The 23,313-nt window shown below is 43.7% G+C and overlaps 3 protein-coding genes across 4 annotated transcripts; 2 read left to right on the top strand and 1 right to left on the bottom strand.

Moving 5' to 3' along the window:
• Positions 1–5: 5 nt before the first annotated feature.
• LOC311035390 (transmembrane protein 187-like) lies at positions 6–9,996 on the bottom strand. 2 transcript variants are annotated; one of them, XM_084043561.1, is made up of 4 exons: positions 3,675–3,953; positions 2,337–2,545; positions 1,891–2,027; positions 6–1,469 (listed from the first exon to the last, which is right to left on the bottom strand). In XM_084043561.1, the coding sequence occupies exons 1-4, from the start codon at positions 3,701–3,703 to the stop codon at positions 1,233–1,235; spliced, it is 612 nt and encodes a 203-aa protein (XP_083899687.1). In that variant the 5' UTR covers positions 3,704–3,953; the 3' UTR covers positions 6–1,232. The 2 variants fall into 2 exon arrangements, with proteins under 2 accessions (XP_083899687.1, XP_083899686.1); XM_084043560.1 differs by lacking the exon at positions 3,675–3,953 and adding an exon at positions 9,894–9,996 and having other exon boundaries at positions 7–1,469.
• Positions 4,996–9,160, top strand: LOC311065053 (uncharacterized protein; the record flags this gene model as incomplete). Its single annotated transcript, XM_084085237.1, has 3 exons — positions 4,996–5,048; positions 5,706–7,519; positions 8,987–9,160. Exons 2-3 carry the CDS (start codon positions 5,780–5,782, stop codon positions 9,158–9,160), a joined length of 1,914 nt encoding a protein of 637 aa, XP_083941363.1. The 5' UTR covers positions 4,996–5,048; positions 5,706–5,779.
• A 718-nt stretch (positions 9,997–10,714) lies between the features above and the next one.
• On the top strand, positions 10,715–23,270 carry LOC311053996 (uncharacterized protein; the record flags this gene model as incomplete). Its single annotated transcript, XM_084069845.1, has 5 exons — positions 10,715–11,111; positions 11,581–11,657; positions 12,488–12,587; positions 12,865–12,965; positions 21,126–23,270. The coding sequence occupies 5 exons, from the start codon at positions 10,715–10,717 to the stop codon at positions 22,968–22,970; spliced, it is 2,520 nt and encodes an 839-aa protein (XP_083925971.1). The 3' UTR covers positions 22,971–23,270.
• Positions 23,271–23,313: the final 43 nt, after the last annotated feature.

Raw genomic sequence — 23,313 nt, 5'->3', positions numbered from 1 at the left:
GTTAAAGATAGTAATAATTGCAATTGATTGTTCAGTAGCCGGGGTCTCTCTGTCTCTCCAGCTCTTTAGCAAACAAAAAATAAATGTTCAGATTTTATCCAATCCAATTTTTACACTTTTATCCAATCAGGATTAAGAACTCCACAACCTTTATCATCTTAAAATGTATCCACCTGTTTCCTAGGCTTTTCACTGTGTTCCACTTCCTGTCTTTTGATCCAATGAAATCCAATGAAACCGGTCAGATGACTAATGATATCCAATGAAATCCGACAGGAAGTGGAAAACACACAGCCAAGAAACAGGTGAATAGTGTTCCAGTTCCAATTTTGTCTGCTCATTTCTTTTTTGTTACATCACTTCCAATTTCACTTCAATTCTATATCCTGTATGAGTTCTCTCTCCAGAATGGATGAAATTGGAATCCCAACCTAAAAAAATATGTTCTGTTCACTAAAGAGGTGAGGATACTTTCTGAACACACACTCTATAGCAATAATTTCTTCACTTTTAACAAAACAATATCACTTACAGCACCTTTAACTGATGTGTATAGGGAGATTATCAAGATGTGATCACAACATCTTAGAACCCTATAGGCTTTATTGATTTCAGAATGAATATTTTATTTTTATAATATTTTTTATTTTCATTATAGTAGGTATTTGCATATTTTGTCTACAGTTAAATTCGTCATGATGAAAAAATAAATTCCACCTTGGGCCTTTAATTCATGACTGAGCTACCATTTCTTAATGTTGTGGTAATTGTGGTTGAGATATCCACTGATGTAGCTGTAATTTATTTACAACAACAGAAACTTTCTATTACACTGTTAGACTCTTGTGGAATATACTGTAACCAAATTGGTTCCATTTGTGCACTCTCGAGAGGGGCATACAGTGGAGCGAACAACACAACCAGCGAATCGCTGACTTCATATTGATGACATCAGTGTACAGTAGAACTCGACATTTGGCCAAGGTAGATTGGTGGGGACGGTGGATCTGAGCTTATCAATTCAAGAAATGTAAGATATACACACACACACACACACACACACACACACACACACACACACACACACACACACACACACACACACACACACTTCCTGCCCAAGAAATTTGGATAAATGGATATATGTAACAAATGGGTCCATTTGTGCATATATTTTAGTGCATATCAAACCGGGGGTGTCCTTGACATTCAAAAGGTTGAGAATCACGCCTCTAGTCCGTGTGCGTCCTCCTCTCGGTGAGACTGGTCAGGAAACAGAAGCTGTAGTGCCACTGGAACACGTCACACACCTTGGACCAGAAGTGACCCGTCACGCGTTGAAAAGGCACGAACTGGGCCAGCCAGTGATCCAGCAGCTTCAGGACCACGAACCCCATGCAGGACAGCGCCGCCAGGAGCAGGTATCTCTGGGACCGCGCGTCTCCGTGCGCCCGTTGCACCCGCACCGCCTGGAAATGGGTTTATTATTATGGTTTATTTAAGTATACTAAAACTAAAGGAAATAACGAGAACTAGTTTCGCTAACTTAAACTATAGTTTGCTTACAAAACTAACAAAAATCATAGAGAAAATTTACTTAGTTTTAGTCCTTGTCAAATAATCTAAGCAGATCTACAAGCTACATTTCTTTTTTGAAAATGTTTGCTCTTTTTCTGACCTTGTTGAATCTTGCCCCTGACTAATCCATATATTACAATAAAAAAAACACTAAAACGAATAAAAGACTGAAACTAAAAACAAAGTTTTTAAAAACTAAATGACCACACTTGCTTTAAAAACTAATCAAAGCTGAACTGAAAACAAAAAGTCAAAATTAAATGAAAATGTAAAACGAATGAAAAATGCATGACTATGATATAATAACTGTACCTGGAACAAGGTGAAGGCCACATGACAGCCCAGAGCCACATCAAAGCCATTCTCATGCAGCAGAGCCAGGCCGTAGCTGAGGATGGAGCACAGCTCCACCTGCAGGGCGTATCCAGAACTCCAAACAGGGCCATGGGCTGGAAACAGTGGTCGGAAATAAGTACGTTTACTCAAGCACTGTACTTAAAGTTACCTTCTGTAACTGTGCCGTTCTACCCCAGATTGGAACCCGGGTCTCCTGAAGTGCTGACATGTTTTAACACTCTGAGCTAATAGAGCCTACTGGCTTGCTCAGGGGAGAAATGGAATATTTATCTTCAAATTCAGACTAATATCCACGCAGTGATAGTCTGGCCATGCCAGGCTACAAATGAAGGTCCATTTGGTTCCATTTTGTACACTCTCAGAGTTACACGTCTTCTATTTAAGTAAAATAATGTGATTACTTCCTCCGCCACTGGCTATGAAGTGGCTCCACACAGGGACCCAGGCAAAGATGGGCAGGGTGAACCACTGGTCCAGAACAGCAAGGGGGCGCTGCAGGGTGGCGAGGCGTGCCCACTGGATGGGAGCGTACAGGATGGCCATGAGGGAGAACACCTCTCTCACATAACAGCTGTCTGCTGTCTCTGTACCGGTCTTCTGTCCAGTAGAGCTGTCAACATAATTACATGTTAAATGACGATTCATTGTCATACAAATAGCGATTAATGATTTAAAGGTAGGGTAAGTGATGTTCTTTGGTTAAAATAAGTGTTATATAACTCTATATTCTGATAGTACTCATTGCTATAGAGTGTTTGTTCAGTGGCAGGAGTCTCTCCAGATCTTTAATAAACAGAAAATACATTTTCAGGTCGGGATACCAATTTTATCCAATCAGGATAGAGAACTCGGATACTAATTAAGTGAAATGACACAAAGAAATAAACAGACATAATTAGAACTGGAATACTATAATTGATAAATGGGTTCTCTCTCCTGATTGGCTGAAATTGGCAACCCACCTAAACATGTATTATCTGTTTTATTAGAGAACACTATAGCCATGATTAGGCCTACAATCAGAATACAGTGCTTTAACAAAAAACGTTTTGTTTTAACCAAAACAATCACTTACCCTACCTTTAAATGTGTATGTGATATTTTTCCTAAAGGTTTTTGTTATGTTTTGTTAAAAAGTTAAAGCTCTAAATTCAGATAATAGCTAATCATTGCTATTGACTGGGGTAGTAGATAGTGGTGGAAAGTAACTAATTACATTTACTCAAGTACTGTACTTAAGTACAATTTTGGTACTTTACTTGAGTATTTCCAATTTTCAATACTTTTACTTCTACTCCACTAGAGGCAAATATTATACCTTTACTCCACCACAATTATTTGACAACTTTAGTTACTTTGTAGATTTTGATCATTATTACAAAACATTAACCACTTCAGCCCTATATACATTTAGGCCATTTGAAAATAGCTGATCTACAAGCTCACAGCTATTTTCAAAAGATTATTATATATTTTATACTTTTGAAAACTTGTGAAACGGCGGGACATTCTGCATAATGAGAACTTTCTACTTTTGGTATACTTAAAGTACATTTTGATACCAATACTTTTGTACTTTTACTCAAGTGAATTTTTAATTACGGACTTTTACTTGTATTTCTACACTGCAGTATTGATCCTTTTACTTAAGTAAAAAAGTGTATACTTTTTCGACCACTGGTAGTACTAGACACCCCTACTACCCAATAATAATAATGTAATAACTGTGCCAGGCATACCGATACATGAACAGCCAGTACATGCCCATCAGTATGTATGCCAGGTTGATCAGAGAGTTTCAGGGCATGGCCAGCCAGCTGGGCAGATGTTCCACTCTCCTCTCTGCATAGTGAGAGTAGTCCACGTCCACGTGCACGCTGTCGAACACAGACGTGCACGCGACGGCGATGCACGCCAAGTAAACCACTGACACGTGGAACAGAGCCCGCTTCATCATTAATAATATAAGATATAGTTTGTTTTGGATTGTTTAGTAGAGCTGTCTGTCTGACTCTGGCTGTATGAGGAGACTGTGTTTGGACTTTGTTGTTGTTCCGCATGCAGAATCACGTGCTGTTGAATGCAGTGTTTCCATTGGTCTCTACACCATTGTTTCCCAAACGGTGGGTCGGGACCCATCTGTGGGTCGCGGACCAATTTTTATGGGTCGTAAGTAAATAGTCACACTTTTTGGTGTCTGTTGGTAGGGCATTCCACATGTTAGTGGCATAGCAGGAGAACGACGTTAACCCCATGTTTGTGCCAAATCTGGGTTGAACGAGATCAGTGGAGCAGCAATAATTATACAGCATTATTGAACAGACCTGTCAGTGGTAACGGAACAGCTTGGGTCCAAGTTTATTTCCTGTGTCAACTGATATTCACAAACAGTAACACCAAATAAACTTGGACGCATTTAGAGTGTTGTCAAGTGTAAAACTGACAGTGCTTCTATCTGCTTTGTCACAGACAGATTCTGTGTGTGTGTGTGTGTGTGTGTGTGTGTGTGTGTGTGTGTGTGTGTGTGTGTGTGTGTGTGTGTGTGTCTGTGTGTCTGTGTGTCTGTGCGTGGTATAGTAATATAGTAGAATTTGGCAATAAGCCATTGTGAGGACATTTTTCCTGGTCCTCACACGATCAATGTTTCTTTTAATGGTGAAAAAGAGGTTATAGTCAGACTTATACAATTTGGAAAAGATTCAGGTTGGAGTTAGGGTGATTAGGCATTTAGGGGTTGGGGTTATTGGGTTAGGAGTTATGCTTGATGTATACTTAGTTGTGCGCCAGTTAGCCGGTAGATCTGCTATCTTTGGTGCATGACGCACCAAAGATAGCAGATCTAACAGCTCACAATGAGTTGATGGAGCATAAATTGGGCATAACTCAATTTTGGCGTTGCTGGGAGACAGGAGGTAGAGGAACAGGTTGGATCAGGTAGTGAGAAATGACTGTAAGCATCACAGAGCGCTGGGGGAAAACCCCAAACACCTCAGGAAAAAGCAGCAAGAAACACTGACACAAAGTGAGAGAGAGAGAGAGAGAGAGAGAGAGAGAGAGAGAGAGGGGGAGAGAGACAACAAACCAAGACTTGAACCTGTCGAGGGACCTGAATGGTAAGAAATGTTTTTAGCTTGAATGACATACAGTACTATGACCTAGTTTTACATGACTATGCACTATACTGTACTTAGACCTTCACCAAAATAGTAGGACAGTAAAAACTTTAGTGTTAATTTAACTCTGCAATTTCATTTGTACAATCCCAGAGTTACAGACCCATAAGGGTCCATTTGGACGAGATGTGTACTCTCAGAGTTAAAGTAACACTCAGGATTTGTGGGACTGATGCAGTGAGCTGATATCGTTTGTGCCACTGTACTTAAAATAATTGCAAAATAATAAAAACCATTGCATTTGAAAGAAATCCTGTATAGATTGCTCAAACCGATACTGCACAATGTATACAGATGCAAAAGTACCTGTATACATTGTCATGCCATATTGTACATTATTTGGTCAAATGATCGACATGTCACTCGCAGTCCCATTGCCTTAGCTTAGCTAAAGGTCTGTTGTGGTGTAACACTTCATAGAAGTAAAGGAGCATGTACAATGCCTTTATTGTGCTCTGCGATAGACTCTGTCATAGAATGCTCACAAATAAGACAATGATTCTGTTTGTCCATAACGACTACGTACAGTGGTACAGTATGTGAAATCTAATCGGTGTCTCATCCCCTATTTCTGTTGGACGTGTTGTTTTGTACTAGACAGCCGTGGTCCTCTACTGTGTTCCTCCACCTGGCTGCGACTTGTCGCCAAACGCAGGGAGCCAGACTCAGTGATGCATGGTGATGCACGTCTGCTTTCATCGCTGATGATCACAGAACAATGTCCGCTCCAGCTGTGTGACATGCACAGATCTCAGGCCTGCTCAGATGTGGCCACCTTGCATATCGGTGCACTCTCCCTAGCGCACAGTATTCTACGCATGGCAGACCCGCTCCGAGACGCCAGTGCAGCACACACTGACGCGCTCTTGCATGCACACGTGGGCAAAAAAGATTTGCGGACAGACTTGGGCCTACCAGATGCGTACCGTGATTGCACACACTCAAACAAGACACGTAGGCCTACAGCTGTTTGGGATTCTGGTCTTCGCGCAGCTCTGGAAGTCAGTGTTGACGATTTTACAGCGAGTGTAGAAGGGGAAGATGGATCTGACCATGGAGAAGACGATGAAGGTCAAGGTCTGCAAATCAGACCTCACTCTAGCCAGAAGATCATAGTTGAAAAGGATGTGATTGACTATGGTGTGAATTTCCGTCTTACAGAAATGTCAGATCCAGCACAGAAAACAGATGGGTCCTCTCCCGCTTCCAATGTCCAATTGGAGAGAAGAAAAACTCTACCCCCTTCGATGAATGCCATGCGAACTCCTCCCCCGGTGCCCCCCAAGCCCTGGCTTAAGTCTCCTCAGGAAAGCCCAGGGTCACACCAAGGGTCTACAGGTCCTGGGAGAGAGGTTCCGCATCGGTCCTCTTCTCCCCGTCAGAACTCTCCTACAACAGGGAAAACATTAGACCATGAGCTTGATGTTGAAGACCCTGGGAAAGAGGCTATCTACGCCACTCCGTCCAATAAGCAGAAGCCTCCCGAATCGTGTCAGGTCATGGGCCAATGTCTGAACTTCAACCGTGGGTCAAACAATGAGCCTGGAAAAGATTGTCTTATTGTGGCGGGGCGCCGAAGCTCGGAGTGTGGCGTTGCCTCGCCAAAAGCAGGACAGAGGCTCTCGCCATCGCTACACCGCCCAAGTCCACCTCCAAAACCTCAGAAACTCTTCACGGCGCCGGAGACAGAGGCAGGTGGTGAGGAGGGGAAGAAAAAGGGGGTTGAGCAGGGGGCAATAAATGAAATGTCCAACTTAAGCAAAGCTACGTCGAGTGCAAGTCAAGAGGAGGAAGGCCCGGGAAATGGAAAGGGGAAGGAAAAGAAACAAGAGGAAGAAGTGGTGGAAGAGAAACATTTCAAGGTGATCTCTGTCGTAGCTGAGAGCTCCTCCCCGCTGGGAGAAAGGGCAACATTGGGGTCCGTCCCCTGCGCCCCCTTGGGTCAGGAGGCGGGCAAGCCTGGAGGAGGATCAACAGGGGGTAGGGTTGCACCCTTTCCAAAGCCCCCTCGCAGAAAGCGAGCTGTCACGCTGCTTCACATCGAGTTCCAGAGTCCCCAGGCCCAATCCCTGGACTCAGAGAGACGAGACGGAGGTAGCCCAGGCGGAGAGGCTTGTCCTCTTACGAAAGACGCCCCCGCCGCATCGGTCAGTCTCCCCAAGACAAAGAGAAACGTGGAGGCAGCCAGGCGATTAGAAGAACCTCGAGAGGTGCAGAACGTAGAGTCGTGTGCAGTGGGCCTGTTGCCGGTACCCCGCGGATTTGAGGATACTGTGGCTGGAGCAACCGATCAAGGACCAATGTTGAAGATGGTGGATAGACTGAAGGACAGAAAAGAACACGAGAGGCAAACTGGAGGCCATCGGGAGGAGGTGGGCGGAGAACGACAGGAGGGTGATGGAATGGCTGAGGTGAGTTTAATTTGTATCATTCTTTACAACGTTATTAACACACAACTCTAAAAAGCTCCTTTTCACCATTAAAACCCATTTATATTTTGAGGACCAGGAAAAATGTCAAACTTTTTGTCAAATTCTACTATACTATACCATATGGCCATCACAAGTATAGTAATACAAGTACACCCGCCCCCACCACACACACACACACACACACACACACACACACACACACACACACACACACACACACACACACACACACACACACACACACACACACACACACACACAAAAATGCACAAAAACGCACACATTTACACAGTGAAGACTGACTGAGGAAACTATTTTTCTGCAACCACCTCATGGTTACATGCATGATGTTTCATTTATATTCCATCGTACGTGTCCCGTACTGAAAATGGCAGATCTACAATCTCACAAGATCTCAAGAGCCACAAAATGTCACCTTCGGCCACAGAACACCGACTGGAACAGTCAGGGGTTAAGTACATTGCTCAAAGCATCTCTTCTGTAGCTGTTGGAGGAGCGGAGAGCATCTCTCATTCGCTGACATTCCACCCATTTCTCAAACCTTTCGGCTAAAGGCTGTTTGCCTTTCAGACGATGTGTGTGCATTTGTAGATGAATGTATGCAACGACTACAATTACAAGCACATACGTTATAATTCATCTCGAGGTTCCAGTGATTCTTATTGGTTTGGCATGGTCCCAACTCCCAAGGACACCATTTGGGGTCTCAGGGGATGACAACTGCCACCACCTAGCGTTCACATTTAACCTCTTTAGTTCTTTCATGCATATTTTCTCCACATCTAAACATCTCTCGGCGCTGAATGCTTCTCAATCCACGCCCATCCATCGACATGTCACACACATGTTATAGACATTTTCTTGTCTGAAACCATACATTCATTAACCACTTTGAACCTATTTGGAGCATGTCATAGGGCGGCTCAAGTCGTCACTTTTTGTTTCCCACACTCTAGTTCTTTTCTGGAATTATACCTCTGCATGAACCCCTAAATATCAGATCCTTGTCACAAGTATTCTGTACGCATAGTTGAGGTGTAGAAAAGAAGGGTAGGCTATTTTGTAGCGATCCCCAAGGGGAAATGACGTTTGCATAGAGGGCATATAGACCCTGAGCAAGTGTCTTGCTCAGGGTCACTTAAAGGTAAGGTAAGTGATTTTACTTTCTTAAATTAAATGATGAATAGCTCTATATTCTCATAGTATCCATCGCCACAGAGTGTTTGTTCAGTAACAGGGGTCTCCAGCTCTTAAGTAAACAGAAAATGCATTTTCTGGTTGGGATACCAATTGTATCCAATCAAGAGAGAGACCTTAGTCTTCAGCCGTGCTGTAAAACATGTTTTACACATTTGTCAAGATGTGAGAATCAAATCCTTGAAATATCTAACTCTCCCTTTTTTTTTACCTCCTGCAATCTGATAGGCTTTGTATCAAGACCCGCCCAGACCAATCAGAATGCAGAGACGGGAGGAGTGGGGAGGAATGGATCAGGAGGAAGGAGAGAACAGGGGCGAGGTGAAGGAGGTGGAGGGGAGGAGTGAACCAAACCACACCAATGGAACGGTTAAAAGACTACATGCAGTTTTGCAAAGGTGAAAACGCACACACGCACACATGCACACACGCACAAACGCACACACACACACACACACACACACACACACACACACACACACACACACACACACACACACACACACACACACACACACACACACACACACACACACTACAAGGAAGAAACAACAAAACTTTCCTGAAACTGGCAGTGTGCCCAGCTGTTTGAGATATTAGCTCCGGAGAAAAGCACACAAAAGCACACATGCTGGTGAAGGGTAACTCAACTGAAAGAACATTGTAGTTGAGGTGTACTAGTTAAGAAACTTTAAGTAGGTTGCTTAAGGGTTTTCAGCCGGAGACCCAAAAGACACATTCGCAAAAATACATTACTACTTACACTACTTAAAGGGGAAATCCACCCCTTTTCAATATTTAACTATGTCATTAATATAGCATAAAGGAGTTGTGTGGAAATAAGAAAAAAGTTCCCCCCTTTCTGTGTTGCCTTGAACTGGAGGAATTGCAAATTACACCATGATGAGTCATCACAGTGTAATTTGCAATGTTAAACCCACAATCAATCCTCCAGTTCAAGGCAACACAGAAAGGGGGGAACTTTTTTCTTATTTCCACACAACTCCTTTATGCTATATTAATGACATAGTTAAATATTGAAAAGGGGTGGATTTCCCCTTTAAGTTCGGGACACAAAACATTCTCTAGAAGAGGCTCTACAAGGACTTCCGGGTGTGGATAAATGCAAACTCACCCAGATGGATTGTTGTCATAGCATGACAGCAGGGGTTTCGATAGAACCATTAGTCTGCATCCTCATTCTTTTATTCTGATCTTTCCTCCTCTCTATTTCTCGCTCTCTCTCTGTCTCTCTCTCTCTCTCTCTCTCTCTCTCTCTCTCTCTCACTGTACCATGATTTCATAATAGCTGTCATCTTGTCATTAGCACCTTTCTGCTTTGCACACTCACCTACGTGCGTTCACACTAGTTCACATGCGTTTTTCTGCATAGTTTTTGGGAGTTTCCTGCACAATCGTGTTTAGCTGGCTGGCATTCTAACAGCCATAATAATGATAATAACCATAAACACCTCTGTCAAGGAGGATGTTTTTCACCCGCATCTGCTTGTCTGTGATCAACATATCTCAAGCAGTGATGGCAAGATTGCCATGACATTTGCTGTGTACTTTTCATGCTCCCAAGAGGAAAAAAGTCTATCGATTTAGTAGAGAATGACAGAGACAGAGTAATGCACAACCGATCACTTTAACCATATGTACCCTAGCGTCCCTATTCCGGGGCAAACAATAGCCTCTTATATTTTAAAATATATTTTTGAATTTCCATTTCTGCTCAGTAGCAAGCTAGAAACGCCTCAAGTAATTTGGTTTCCTGTGACTGCAAAAGCAAAGTGGGCGGGACATCGGCTTTATTTCCTGTGCATTTTCAGCTCTTCTGTACAGACTATGTGGCGGAATCAATTGTGTCTGTCTCGAAATACTAACAAATGTGTGGAATAACTCCAATGAACGTGATAGTCAGTGCCAATGGCGCTGGTGATAGTTAAGTTAACTATGATTCACCAACATTGTGTCTCTGACAGCTCGGTCAGCTCCTTCAACCCGGTAGAGGAGCTTCTCTCAGGAGTGGAACGGTCACCCGTCACGTCCATCAAAAGTTCAAGTTGCTCCCCCACACGCAACCAGTCCCACTCCGATGGCGACGGGACTCGCCTCGGTTTGTGCAATCAAAATCGAAGCTGGTCCGATCCGGTCGGTGAAACAGGTCTGACCCTACCGCAGGATGTTTTTGACTGTAACCATGACAACACAGAGGACCAGTCTGTCTATGAGGATGGTTTTCCTGGGTACCAAACTGACGCGAGGAGACAGGAAGTGACCGGGTCTGATGGAGGGCCGATCATTTCTGCTGTACCAGTGACATTTCTGTCCAGTAACGAAGGACATATGTGTGAGTTTAAACTTGTCTGACACAGTCCACATGTTTTTTGCATTACGGCTGTGTCTGGAGTCTTTAGATATGGGATGCAATATTTTGCGAAGAAGATCATAATATGAGCTTCCAGATATTGTAAGAGGTGTTACAACACACAACTTCCCAAGCCATCGGGTGGCGCAGGGGTAAAGTACCTCCACCCCTGCGGAGTCTAGGTATTTGAATCCACCACAGTGCATCCGGCTTGGCCGAGCGTCTATATATGAACACATTTGGCTGTGTTCGGGCGAGGGAAGCTGGGGAAGGGAGGGTGAACTGTGTCACTGCACTAGCAACTCCTAAGAGCTCTTTCAATATTTGGCACTGACTTCAAATTCAAAACACTGACTTGAACAGTTAGGACATTTGAGTAAAGCTATGTTCTTCACAATAGACCACAGGCTGTTAAAGTGCACAGCAGTAATACTTTCTTTTATCTGAACAGCGCCCAGGACTTTAGACATTTATGAAAGTGTGGAGTTTGTGAATCCCTCACTCCTTCCAGACATCTCTGCCGTGAAGGTGAGTCACTGAGCTGTTACGTTGTGCACTTAAACCCTATTATTAGGGGTGTGCCGATATATCGTCCCGCGATATATCGCGATATGTTTTCGCGACGATATGTATCGTTTTGGAAAAAAAAAATATCGTTTTGAATTTTTTTTTTTTTTTTTTTTTTTTTTTTTTTTTTTTTACACTAATCAAAATAATCAGGCATGCAAACAGCCCCGAGGTGAAAAGGGTGACAACATGTTGTTTTTTTTCGGGTCAGGTGTCACACTATTGCCCTATTTGGATTCAAAACGGCTGAAAAGCTACAAGTTTGCATGTCTGAATAATGCAAAAACAGAATTATTTGTTTGCATTTCCTTTTTTTCTCCCCCATTTATTTTCATAATAAAAAAAGTGCGTATCGTATCGTATCGAAATCGTATCGAAGTTGTGAGCCAAATATCGTATCGTATCGTTTCGTGAAATTAGTGTATCGGCACACCCCTACCTATTATAGTTGACCGGAGCTCCCCAGGGGTCTATACTAGGCCACCTCCCCTTTTCTACACTAAATATCTTCTCAGGAAATAGCTGATCTACAAGCTCATGACATGCCGCGATTTGTCTGTCTGTCTGTCTGTCTGTCTGTCTGTCTGTCTGTCTGTGTTATGACCTGACCTATAGGGTCATATATATATTTTCCTGTGTGGTGTTGCCTGGTTGTGTTTGGGGACTGTGAAGGAGGGAGTCCACTTTTTTTGTTGCGCCTTAGTTCCCCTAGGCCGGGGCGTAACCGTCTGTCTGTCTGTCTGTCTGTCTGTCTGTCTGTCTGTCTGACTGTATGTCTCTCTCTCTATCAGTTTGTAAGCTCTGCTTTGGACTTTTCTGTCCAGAAGTATGGTATCGGGCTGAGCAGAAAGCGGAAGCACAGGCCACCATGGATGCGGCATTTTCGTCAAGGTCAGACTAACCACTGCAGTAGTCACTTCTGTCTGTGGCACATTTTAAGTATTTAGCTAACACCATTATCCAGAGTAAATTACAGTATAGAGTACAACAACTCCTAGTATATCATTACAAGCAACAATCCACAAGTATGCGATCCGTAATCCTTTAAATGGTTATGAAACCTGGTTCAGAATTTCGGTGACATCGAGCCCAAAAATGTCATGTGTCAGGGGAGGGAAATGAAAGGCGTGGAATCTGTGTCATAATCCAGTGGGTTTATCTGAAACAGATCAGTCATCGCTGACTCTGGCCTCCACCCTGCAAGTCTTCCCTGCATCCATCTTCTACAAAGTCCCAGACACGGCTGTGACATCACAGGGACAACAGACGGTTAGTAGAGGACAACCAGGAAATACACGACAGTCATCTCAATACAATAAACCAAACATTCATTCCACTGAATTACAAGCTATAAACAGACAACAAAAACAGTAGTGCAGTAATAGGAACATAAACACCTCTAGGACAGTGTAGTATACTTTATCGGTATCACATTGAAAACTCACTTTTCAAGATTTTAAAGGAAACAAATACACACACACACACACACACACACACACACACACACACACACACGCACAAACGCACAAAAATGCACAAAAACGCACACATTTACACAGTGAAGACTGACTGAGGAAACTATTTTTCTGCAACCACCTCATGGTTACATGCATGATGTTTAATTTATATTCCATCGTACGTGTCCCGTACTGAAAATGGCAGATCTACAATCTCACAAGATCTCAGAGAGACAGCAGGATCCCAAAGTGGCAGTGGCGGCCGCCGTGACCCCGCCACGCCTCCGCCGCACCCGCTGCGGCAGAGACGCGCCCGCCACGCCTCCGCCGCACCCCGCCCTGCCACCGCCGCACCCGCCGCGCCTCTGCCGCACCCGCCGCGCCTCTGCCGCACCCGCTACGGCGGAGACGCAACCGCCACGGCGGAACGCCCGCCACTGCCTGCCACTGCCTGCCACTGCCTGCCGCTGCCTGCCACTGCCTGCCACTGCCTGCCGCTGCCTGCCACTGCCTGCGACTGCCTGCCACTGCCTGCCACTGCCTGCAACTGCCTGCAGCTGCCTGCCACTGCCTGCCACTGCCTGTCACTGCCTGCCAGCCACTGCCCGCCAGCCACTGCCAGCCACTGCCTGCCACCACTGCCTGCCACCACTGCCTGCCATTGCCTGCCACCACTGCCTGCCACTGACTGCCACTGCCTACCACTGCCTGCCACTGCGTGCCACTGACTGCCACTGACTGCCACTGCCTGCCACTGTCCGCCACTGCCCGCCACTGCCTGCCACCACTGCCACTGCCTGCCACTGACTGCCTGCCACTGCCTGCCACTGACTGCCACTGCCTGCCACTGTCCGCCACTGCCTGCCACTGCCTGCCACTGACTGCCACTGACTGCCCCTGACTGGCACTGACTGGAACTGACTGCCAGCCACTGCCGGCGACTGCCTGCCACGTTCTGCCACTGACGCCACTGACAGCCACTGACCACCACGACCCGCAAAAACCCGCCACAGACCCGCCACTGACCTGTGGCATATTTTGCACATTGAGACAGAGCAGTTGAGATTTCATCAGGTCAGATCTTTGTCAATTTTACTTGAATTCTTATAATTTTAATGTTTATATGATCTGTCAAGTTAATATTTTCATTTGGTATCAGTCATGAATTTATTATAATTTATTATAATTTATTTTCTCTCTATCAAAGATATCAAGCCGGAGTTTTCCACCTGCGTAATTACGCACATAACATAATCTATCTATCTATCGATCTATCTATCTATCTATCTATCTGTCAATTAATCTATCATCTGTCACAAGGGTTTTCAGCCCAAGGACCCCCTAGCTGAGAGCGAGATGAAGCAGGGACCCCCTCTATATAGCATATTTTTTTCCCTCCACCGATAGCTCTTTGCCAAAAATAGACGATCTACAAGCTCACAACGCCTCACGCTGCGAGGCGATGGAGCTTGTAGATTGGCTTGTAGATCTGTCTGTCTGTCTGTATAAGGTCCGCAGCCGTAACACACACACAAATGCGCAACCACGCTCGCCACACGTCCCCTCCAAGGTGAATAAATAATCATTTAAGAAATAATAAATTGTATTAAAATCTATCTATCTATCTATCTATCTAAGCTCTTTGCCAAAAAGAGGCAATCTCCAAGCTCACAACGCTAAGAAGACCCCCAAGAATATTAGGCTAAAGTTAGCTATATATGTACAGTACACGTTGTGTATTATTATGTTACAACATGCACTTGCGTGCGTAATTACGCACGTGTAAAATTCCGCTGTTACGGTAGTTGTTCCACTCAGAGAAGGGGGGGGGACACCTTCATGTCAGGAACCCCACAAATTATATGTATTTGGCCGTGACGAGAGAGAGAGAGAGAGAGAGAGAGAGAGAGAGAGAGAGAGAGAGAGAGAGAGAGAGAGAGAGAGAGAGAGAGAGAGAGAGAGAGAGAGAGAGAGAGAGAGAATGCTTTTTTTCCATTTGTTAAAGTGCTAAAACACTAATTTGGTGCACCGTTAATGGAGGATCAACGAAAGTCTGACTATATTGTGGTTAATTTAATATACCTGTTCCATAATAATCATCGTATTAATGATACATTGTAAATATTTTATTGTTTTTCAAATACATAACACACAATTTTTTTCTACACATGCATTGTAAAATACAGCCTAATAGCACTACGGCTAATGAGAATTACACATGTATCCATATTGACACGAAACGATGATTCATTTACCAAAGTCACATTATAAGCTTGGATCAGTCGATGTACATTCTACAAAACCAGCACAGCACAATATCACTCTATCAAATCTAAATACAAATCTATGAATAACAAGGCCTTAACACAAAGAAAAAACATGCAATTGGTATGACATTCAAAGAAACCCCCCCAAACAATCCAATAATTACAAATGATGTTTCATCAACCATGTACATTTTCTATATCGGTGTTATACATTGTTTGACTTGGTTCGTAGCTTTCAGTATCAAATTAAATACAGTCTTGGCAAAACATGGCCCAGTCCTTTCCTCGTCACATTTTTGGTCAATGTTGCAAGATGGATGTAGCTGATAGTAATAATCAAAATATATATAGATCAATTCTGTTATATTAGGCACTTCATTAAATCAACACTCAAAAACCGAGCAGCAGGCATTCATCATGGGAGTATTTAACAGTAGGCTATGTGCATTGATTGCACGGTTGTAGCATAATTATTACCTTTTTAGAAAATATCAGCACTGACTTTGATTCATTAAGTATTTCTTGTTTCTGCAAAACAGGTCTATTGGCCCGAAAATGCCGTCATTTTCAGTAGTGCTGCTGTGAATGAATGATTAATAAGACAAGACATCTTTAATAGATCACAGTGATTATTCCTTTCAAAGGACAATTGTTATAGTTAAACTATGTGTCCCTCTGAATGTGAACTGACAGACGTGCTGTCGGCCCTACTGAGCTTTTGTCCACGGGAGATATGTCTTGCAGCGAAACATACTAAGGCTATCACCACCAGAGTGTAGATTAGCGCGAGCATGCCAGAGAGCACGGTGTCAGCGGCAGACCAGGCACCCAAGACGGTGTAATTGTTATTATTATTGTCATAAAATAGCTAAACAATCCATTTCTACGCACATCAGCCCAAATACATGTCATGGTCCAGGTCCATGGACAGTTCATTCGCGATCATTACAAAAAGAGTGTTGCAGTGTACCTTCAAATAGGTAGTATTTTAACATTAGTATTTATCTGATGAAGGTGGCTGGTGTTTGGGCTATTTCAATGGAATTCGTCCTGGGTTGTCAAACAGAATGATCACAACACCGTCACCAAGTCCAAGACAAATGGAGTTTACTGGCCAGCTCAATAACAGACATATATGCAATATGGTATATCTATATATACAGTAGCAATGACAGGAATCATCAACTGGCCTCAATGCTGTCTGCATGTCATATATCGTCGGTGTCCAGCCAGGACCAGCTAACTCCATTTTCAGTTTTTTTTTTTTTTTGTCATAAATCAAGGCTATTGAACACCCTTTAGGTCTGTGTAAAATATCAAAACATTTGAACCAATGAAAAGTATTAAAAAGCGCCTCTGACGAAAACTCCCAACTCCATTGGATCCTCAAACTGTCCGTCAAAAACAAACAACTCCCCCCTCTCCTCTACAGCGCTGCCTTTTCAACAGCATGAGTAGAGCGCGTTGCGCAGTGAACTAGGAGGAGGACCACGTAAACAAGCTCCCCGTAGTCTGTTAAAACTATGCAGTGTACCTGTTTATCAAACTTAGCACTGACGCTAATGTTATGAAAACAAGTAATTATATTTCTAAAATCTATTAAGTGTTTAATGAGGAGAGCAATGTGACAAGAAGAAAGGCGTTCATAGCATTTCTGTCGCGCTATTCTACTACCTCTTTGCAGAAGTTATTGTAATATTTAAAGTCCTGTTTATTATTGTAGGCCTATATAATAAGTGGCATGAAGCATCAGGGCATTAATTCACACGTTGTTGTGATGCATTGTGAGCTTGGAGATCCATTGTTAGCTTTTGAGAATTTGTACCCTTTTGAAACCTCTCCCTCAGCAGCGAGTGGAGCTACTGTTGTTTGGACACCTAACTCCACTTCAGCTTGATTTCTGCTCGTCTGAAACTGCTAACTCCACTTGCGCTGGGTAAAGTGTTGATTTACCCGCGATTTGGTTAAAGTGTTGATAATATAATGACACATGCAAGTATCTGACAATATATAAAGTCACTATACCAACTTTGATGAGGCAGTATTGCTTTGTTTTAAAAATATAAGGTTTTCTTCATTTCCTGAAAAACGTATATTTTGTTTTTGCGTTTCCTGAACAATGAGCGTTTTGGAGTTAGCAGTTTCTGGCTGGACAGCAGAGATATGGTCTTTATCAGGGGTCAATATATATCTATCCATCCTCTGTCAGCATAGCTATAGTGTACAAATGAAACCAAATGGACCAGTAAGACCAGTAAGAAACAAGCCCAAATAAGCAACTAAACTTTAGAAACAAGCCCAAATAAGCACATACACTTTAGAAACACACAGATCATACACAATTTTGAGTCAGCCAAAATCAACGGCATATTTATTGAATACAAAAGGGAGTGTTTCCCTGTGTGTGTGTGTGTGTGTGTGTGTGTGTGTGTGTGTGTGTGTGTGTGTGTGTGTCAAGCAGTACAGTTCACACAATGTAGGCATAGTTCCGCTCTGTATGATACTTCTCAAAGCATCCCTTTCCTGCACAATGGGACGGTGCAAACAGCACACCAGAACCGTGACTCACGGCGTTCGCCTGATCGGTCATGAACCCTGCATTTCCTCGTTGGGCGATTTTTACAGCGGGTGGAGGGAAGATAGGTAGGCGTGTGTACAGTTGGCCGCGGTGGGATGTTGGCATTGAGCCTGCTCTGGGGGTCAGTCAGCCTAGGTGCAATTCGACGCTGTGGTGGAACACGTCTCTGGCTGGTCCACGCCTTCGCCACACTCGTGGTGAACTCCATGCTGGTTTTACAGCTGCCCTGAGGGTTTTTCTTTTTGTACAACACAAATGCATTGGCCATACATATTTCAAATAAATAAAAGATGAACTTGTTGGTCCACTTGGAGGATTTCCTGGTGAATGGATAGTAAGAGAGGGACTGGTCCAGCTTGTCCACGCCGTTCATGTTGTTGTTGTAGTCTATAATGCAGGTAGGCTTGGCTTTGGTCACAAGGGCAGTGGGCACCGTGCCTCTCCGTCTCCGCCACGCCTTTACCTCTCCCATCGTGTCCGGATGGAATGTGGAGACCATTCTCACGACGTTGTTGTCCCGAAAGGCCATCGACAGCACCTGGTCTGTGTGACGTACCAGTCTGTCCCCTACACCCAGTCTGGCAGTGGAAGCGTCCTGGATCTCTGGTGGGGCGCCCCTGTTGCAGCGCAGTGTCCCACAGACATGGGTCTTCTTCTTCTTCAGGAGCAGATCACACATGGTCACACTATTATAAAAATTGTCCATGTAGAGCCGGTAACCTTTCCCTTGTAGACCACCAAGAAGAGAGACAATCGTGTCTACAAGGCTCACATATGTTCCGCAGTATGGCCGGAGGTTGTGACAGTAGCCGTTTTTTGAGTCACATAAAATATAAGACTTTATCCCATATCTGATAGGCTTCATTGGATTGTAGACTTTGAAGTTCAGTCTGCCTCTCCAAAGGAGCGTGCCCTCGTCGATCGAAATGTTTTGATCTGGCTGGTACAGTTCCTGGAACTTCTGCACCAGATAATCGAGAACTGGCCGTACCTTGTGCATTTTGTCACGGCCAGTATTGACACTGTCACTGAAGTGAAGGAACCTCAGGATGAGCTGAAATCTATTTCGAGCCATTGTCTTGCTGAAATATGGTGTAGAAGTCAGCTCATCCTGAGCCCAGTACAGTTCCAGTTCTGGCTTTTTCACCAGCCCAGTAGTGAACAAGAGACCCAGGAAGGTCTTGAGGGGGATGTCTTCGGGGATCCAAGCCCTATCCTCCATGGTATACCAGACTTGAGGCTTGGGCTTGCCACGTGCACGTCCTGTAAATTATAGAAATACATAATTAGAAATACATAATTATGTATGCATATAAAATACATATACATTTACAATACAATATTTTTTTATTTTTTATTTGTGTGTAAGTTTGATGTACAGAAAAATAAACTTTTGTTCTTACCTTTACTGGTTCTGCCAGTGCCAACAGTAGGAGATAAGAGTTCCTCCTCACTCGTCATCTCAGCATCTAAAATCAGAGTAAAATATCAAATAGTTATGATCAGGGGTCATCAATGTGTCCGTACACAGACAAATGTGTCTGTGGCTAAACTTGGCATTGTCTGTGGCAGATTTGTGATTATTTACTATGACTATGTACATTTAGTTAGGTGTCACTTTTCATTACAAATGGAACCAATAAAATGGACCTCCATTTGTGCACTCTCAGAGTTGTAATAAAAAATACCATATATAGTGTAAACAAAAGCAAAGCAATTATTGGTTCCATTTGTAATGAAAGTGACACCTAACTAAATGTACATAGTCATAGTAAATAATCACAAATCTTCCACAGACAATTTATTTTCACAAATGTATTGACTGGCTATTAGTGTCTAATATGTTTAATCAAATGTGAAAAGTCTATTCTCTGCCATGCATTGAACACTCCCCAGAGGGGTGTAGACAATTTTTTTTGTCCCTGGGATTGGAGAAGGGTGTTTCGTTGCTCCTCCTGACTCCCAGGTGTTGTACATCTTCATTAGTCAATGTTTGTGTATATATGATGCTTTTGTCTGTCATTGTAATATAAATTTTGCCTGATGAAGACCTAAAGGTCGAAACGTTGCAGTATTAAAAATCACACCCTGTGTGAAGGAAGCGGTGCCTTTAGGGCGGGGCTTAACTCATTTCAGTTCGTCCCTATTGGTCGTCTGAGTCCACTTACCAAATTTGTACTTGGTAGCATGCTGCAAACTGGAATAATGGCTGTTTAAAGCCCAGCCAATGGGCAGACAGAGGGGGCGGGGCTTAAGTAATTACAGTTCGTCCCTATTGGTGGTTTTAGTCCATGTACAAAATTTGTACTCCGTAGCATGCTGCGAACTTGAGTTATGGCTCTTTGAAGGCCAGCCAATGGGAAGACAGAGGGGGCGGGGCTTCAGCAATTCATGCTCGTCCCTATTGGTGGTCTAAGTCCACATACCAAATTTGGACTTGGTAGCATGCTGCAAACTGGAGTTATAGCTGTTTAAAATCCCGTGCTCATCCCGTGCTCATACGGGCGGACGGACATAACATACGCTGGGGGTCCCTGGAACCCTGGGGCGGGGCTTCAGCAATTCATGCTCGTCCCTATTGGTGGTCTAAGTCCACATACCAAATGCGGACTTGGTGGCATGCTGCAAACTGGAGTTATAGCTGTTTAAAATCCCGTGCTCATACGGGCGGACGGACATAACATGCGCTTGGGGTCCCTGGACCCCTCTTTGATAACTTCAGCAATTCATGCTCGTCCCTATTGGTGGTCTAAGTCCACATACCAAATTTGGACTTGGTGGCATGCTGCACACTGGAGTTATAGCTGTTTAAAATCCCGTGCTCATCCCGTGCTCGGACATAACATACGCTGGGGGTCCCTGGACCCCTCTTTGATAACCAGTGGTACGTGTGGTCAATGAGAGGAGAGATGGCATAGGCAGTCTCCACGTCCGTGTGTGTGTGTGTGTGTGTGTGTGTGTGTGTGTGTGTGTGCGCGTGTGTTTGTATGTGTTTCTTCTTTGCCGTGCTCATCCCGGGCTCATACGGACGACGGACGGACGGACGGACGGACGGACAGAGTCAAACGTAGAGCGGTTGGCACCGCTAAAAAGAGTCCATTATTTAATTTTCTTTTCTCTTTTTTAGGGAACTGGGGATGAGTATACTTATTCCCATGTTGTCTCTGGGACTAAATTAAAAGAAGAGAAGATGAGCACTGTAAAGCAAAAAGGACGTCTCACAGCCTCCTCCTCCACAGCTGAAGGAGTGAAGCATAGTGAGATGGAAGACACAGGTCAGAAGATTTCACCTGAGATGAAAGAGTTAGATGTAGAAGAAGACAGAACAAGAGTGAAGCATATGGTGTCTTCACAGAGAACACAAGACAGAAAGAGAAGAAAAGAAGAGTTGAAGGAGACTGATCTTCCCTCATCAAACCTTCCCTTGCTTCCCTCTTCAACTTTAGACGAGTTAGATGAGTCTGATATTCCCTCTTACCAAGATGCTCCACAGGAAGTAATGACACTCAACATGTATCCGTCCGTTGTTATAGTCTCCCCCATGGTGTCTTCCACATCACAACAGTCCTCCCATGATTCCCCAGATAAGATGATGACAGCCTGTGATTTGTCAACCACAGACCAGCCTGTTACAGAGTCATTGTCCTCTCTACATCCCTCTCTGGAGCTCCAAGATGAAACTTATCTAAGTAGATGCTTCAGTGGTTTGAGGATAGAAGAATCCATCTCTCTGCCTCGTTCTCACAGCTTACCCTCACTGAGCCAACTTCCATGTTTAGAGAACAAGGCAGGTTTCAGAGCAAAGCGCTCCCACAGCTTAAATGATGTTACGCTATTGGACAAAACACAGAAAATTACACCTGATATCATTGTTGTGGAAAACAAGGAAAGCTACAGGTTCCACTGCACCCAAGCAGGACTGTTCCAATGCAGTGTGACCGGCCTGGTGTTTAAGATGGAGACAGAGGGAGATGTGACTTACAGGACAGTTCCCTGGGCCCGAAGGCTTCTACCCCAGCTTAGCAAGAGGCCTGCAGGACCACTGTTTGATATAAAAGGTTCTCAGAGGTCTGTGTGTCAGTTACACTTTCCACATTGTGAGATCCTTTCCATGGGTGGAGGAAAATCCTTGTCTGTTGTCCATGTGATGGATGATGATAGTATTGAGCTGATCAAACCCCATGTGATCACAGAAACTCATGTTATCATAAATGTAACTGGATTATCTTTATTTGGTGTCATCATGGAGATGTTGTTCGGGCCCAGTCCTGTCCAGGCCTTGGTGTCACTGTTTTATACACCACCGATTGAAGATGATGATGATCCAAGTTCAATCCTGAATGTGTTGCTGCTGCCAGGGAACGTTGCACGGCATGACATGCTGAAGGAGAGAAGGAGCATACGAGAGGAAATTTACATAGAAAAGCCTTCCTGTGAACTAATCCCAAACCATGAATACACCCTCTCCACTTTCCCTCAAGATGATTCCATCAAAATTGAACCAAATAAGGCTAAATTTAAAGTTGATGAATCCTCCTATCACAATTACATTTCAACATTTGAAGTGACATTAGAGGCAAAGTTTAACCATGTTAAGCTGCTTCTAAGAGACAGTAAAACCTCTGCCTGTGCATGGGAACGCTGTGTAAAGCTTTCAGCTCCTGCTTTAAGAAAACAACAAGTTCAACGCACACTGACTCTTCCAGCAGAAGAGAGCCTGTTTGCTGTGCGGAGCAGCTTCATCAACAATGTTTCAGTTGGCACTCTCAAAATTCTCCACGACAAGCTTTTAGAGAAGAGGGTGATAAACAATGCTGATCAGGATGAGGCCAACGCGATGCAGGTGAAAAATGACACGGCACGTTTTGTCATCGATACAGTGAGGAACAAAGGAACTGCTGCGAGTTCAATCATGATATTCATTCTCTGTGATATTGACCCATTTCTCTCTGAACATCTTGGGTTGATGTAAAACTGCACTGATGTACTTAAGATGGACACACTGAAGTTGGATCATTATATTTAAGTGTTATATTTTTTAGGATCATACAGAGCAACTTCAAAGGAAATGAACAATGACAGGTTTAATGCCTTGCTCAAGGACACATATGGATGCACAGTGGCTTTTTTAGGGAAACATGATGTTTTTCAGTACGACTTCAGGACACAAAGATTTTTGAAATGACTTAAAAAATGTTTTAACTTAAAAACATGAAGTGGAATCATGTGTTTGTTTTCATAGAATCACAGCATCGCTAGTTAAGATTTTAATTTATTTGAGTTATTTCTACTTTTGCCTAGCATATTTAAATGTG

Source organism: Gymnoscopelus microlampas (assembly GCF_963454915.1).
Source record: "Gymnoscopelus microlampas genome assembly, chromosome: 2".
NCBI lineage: Eukaryota > Metazoa > Chordata > Actinopteri > Myctophiformes > Myctophidae > Gymnoscopelus > Gymnoscopelus microlampas.
The sequence above is the reverse complement of the archived record's forward strand: the minus strand, read 5'-3'. Positions and strand labels throughout refer to the sequence as shown.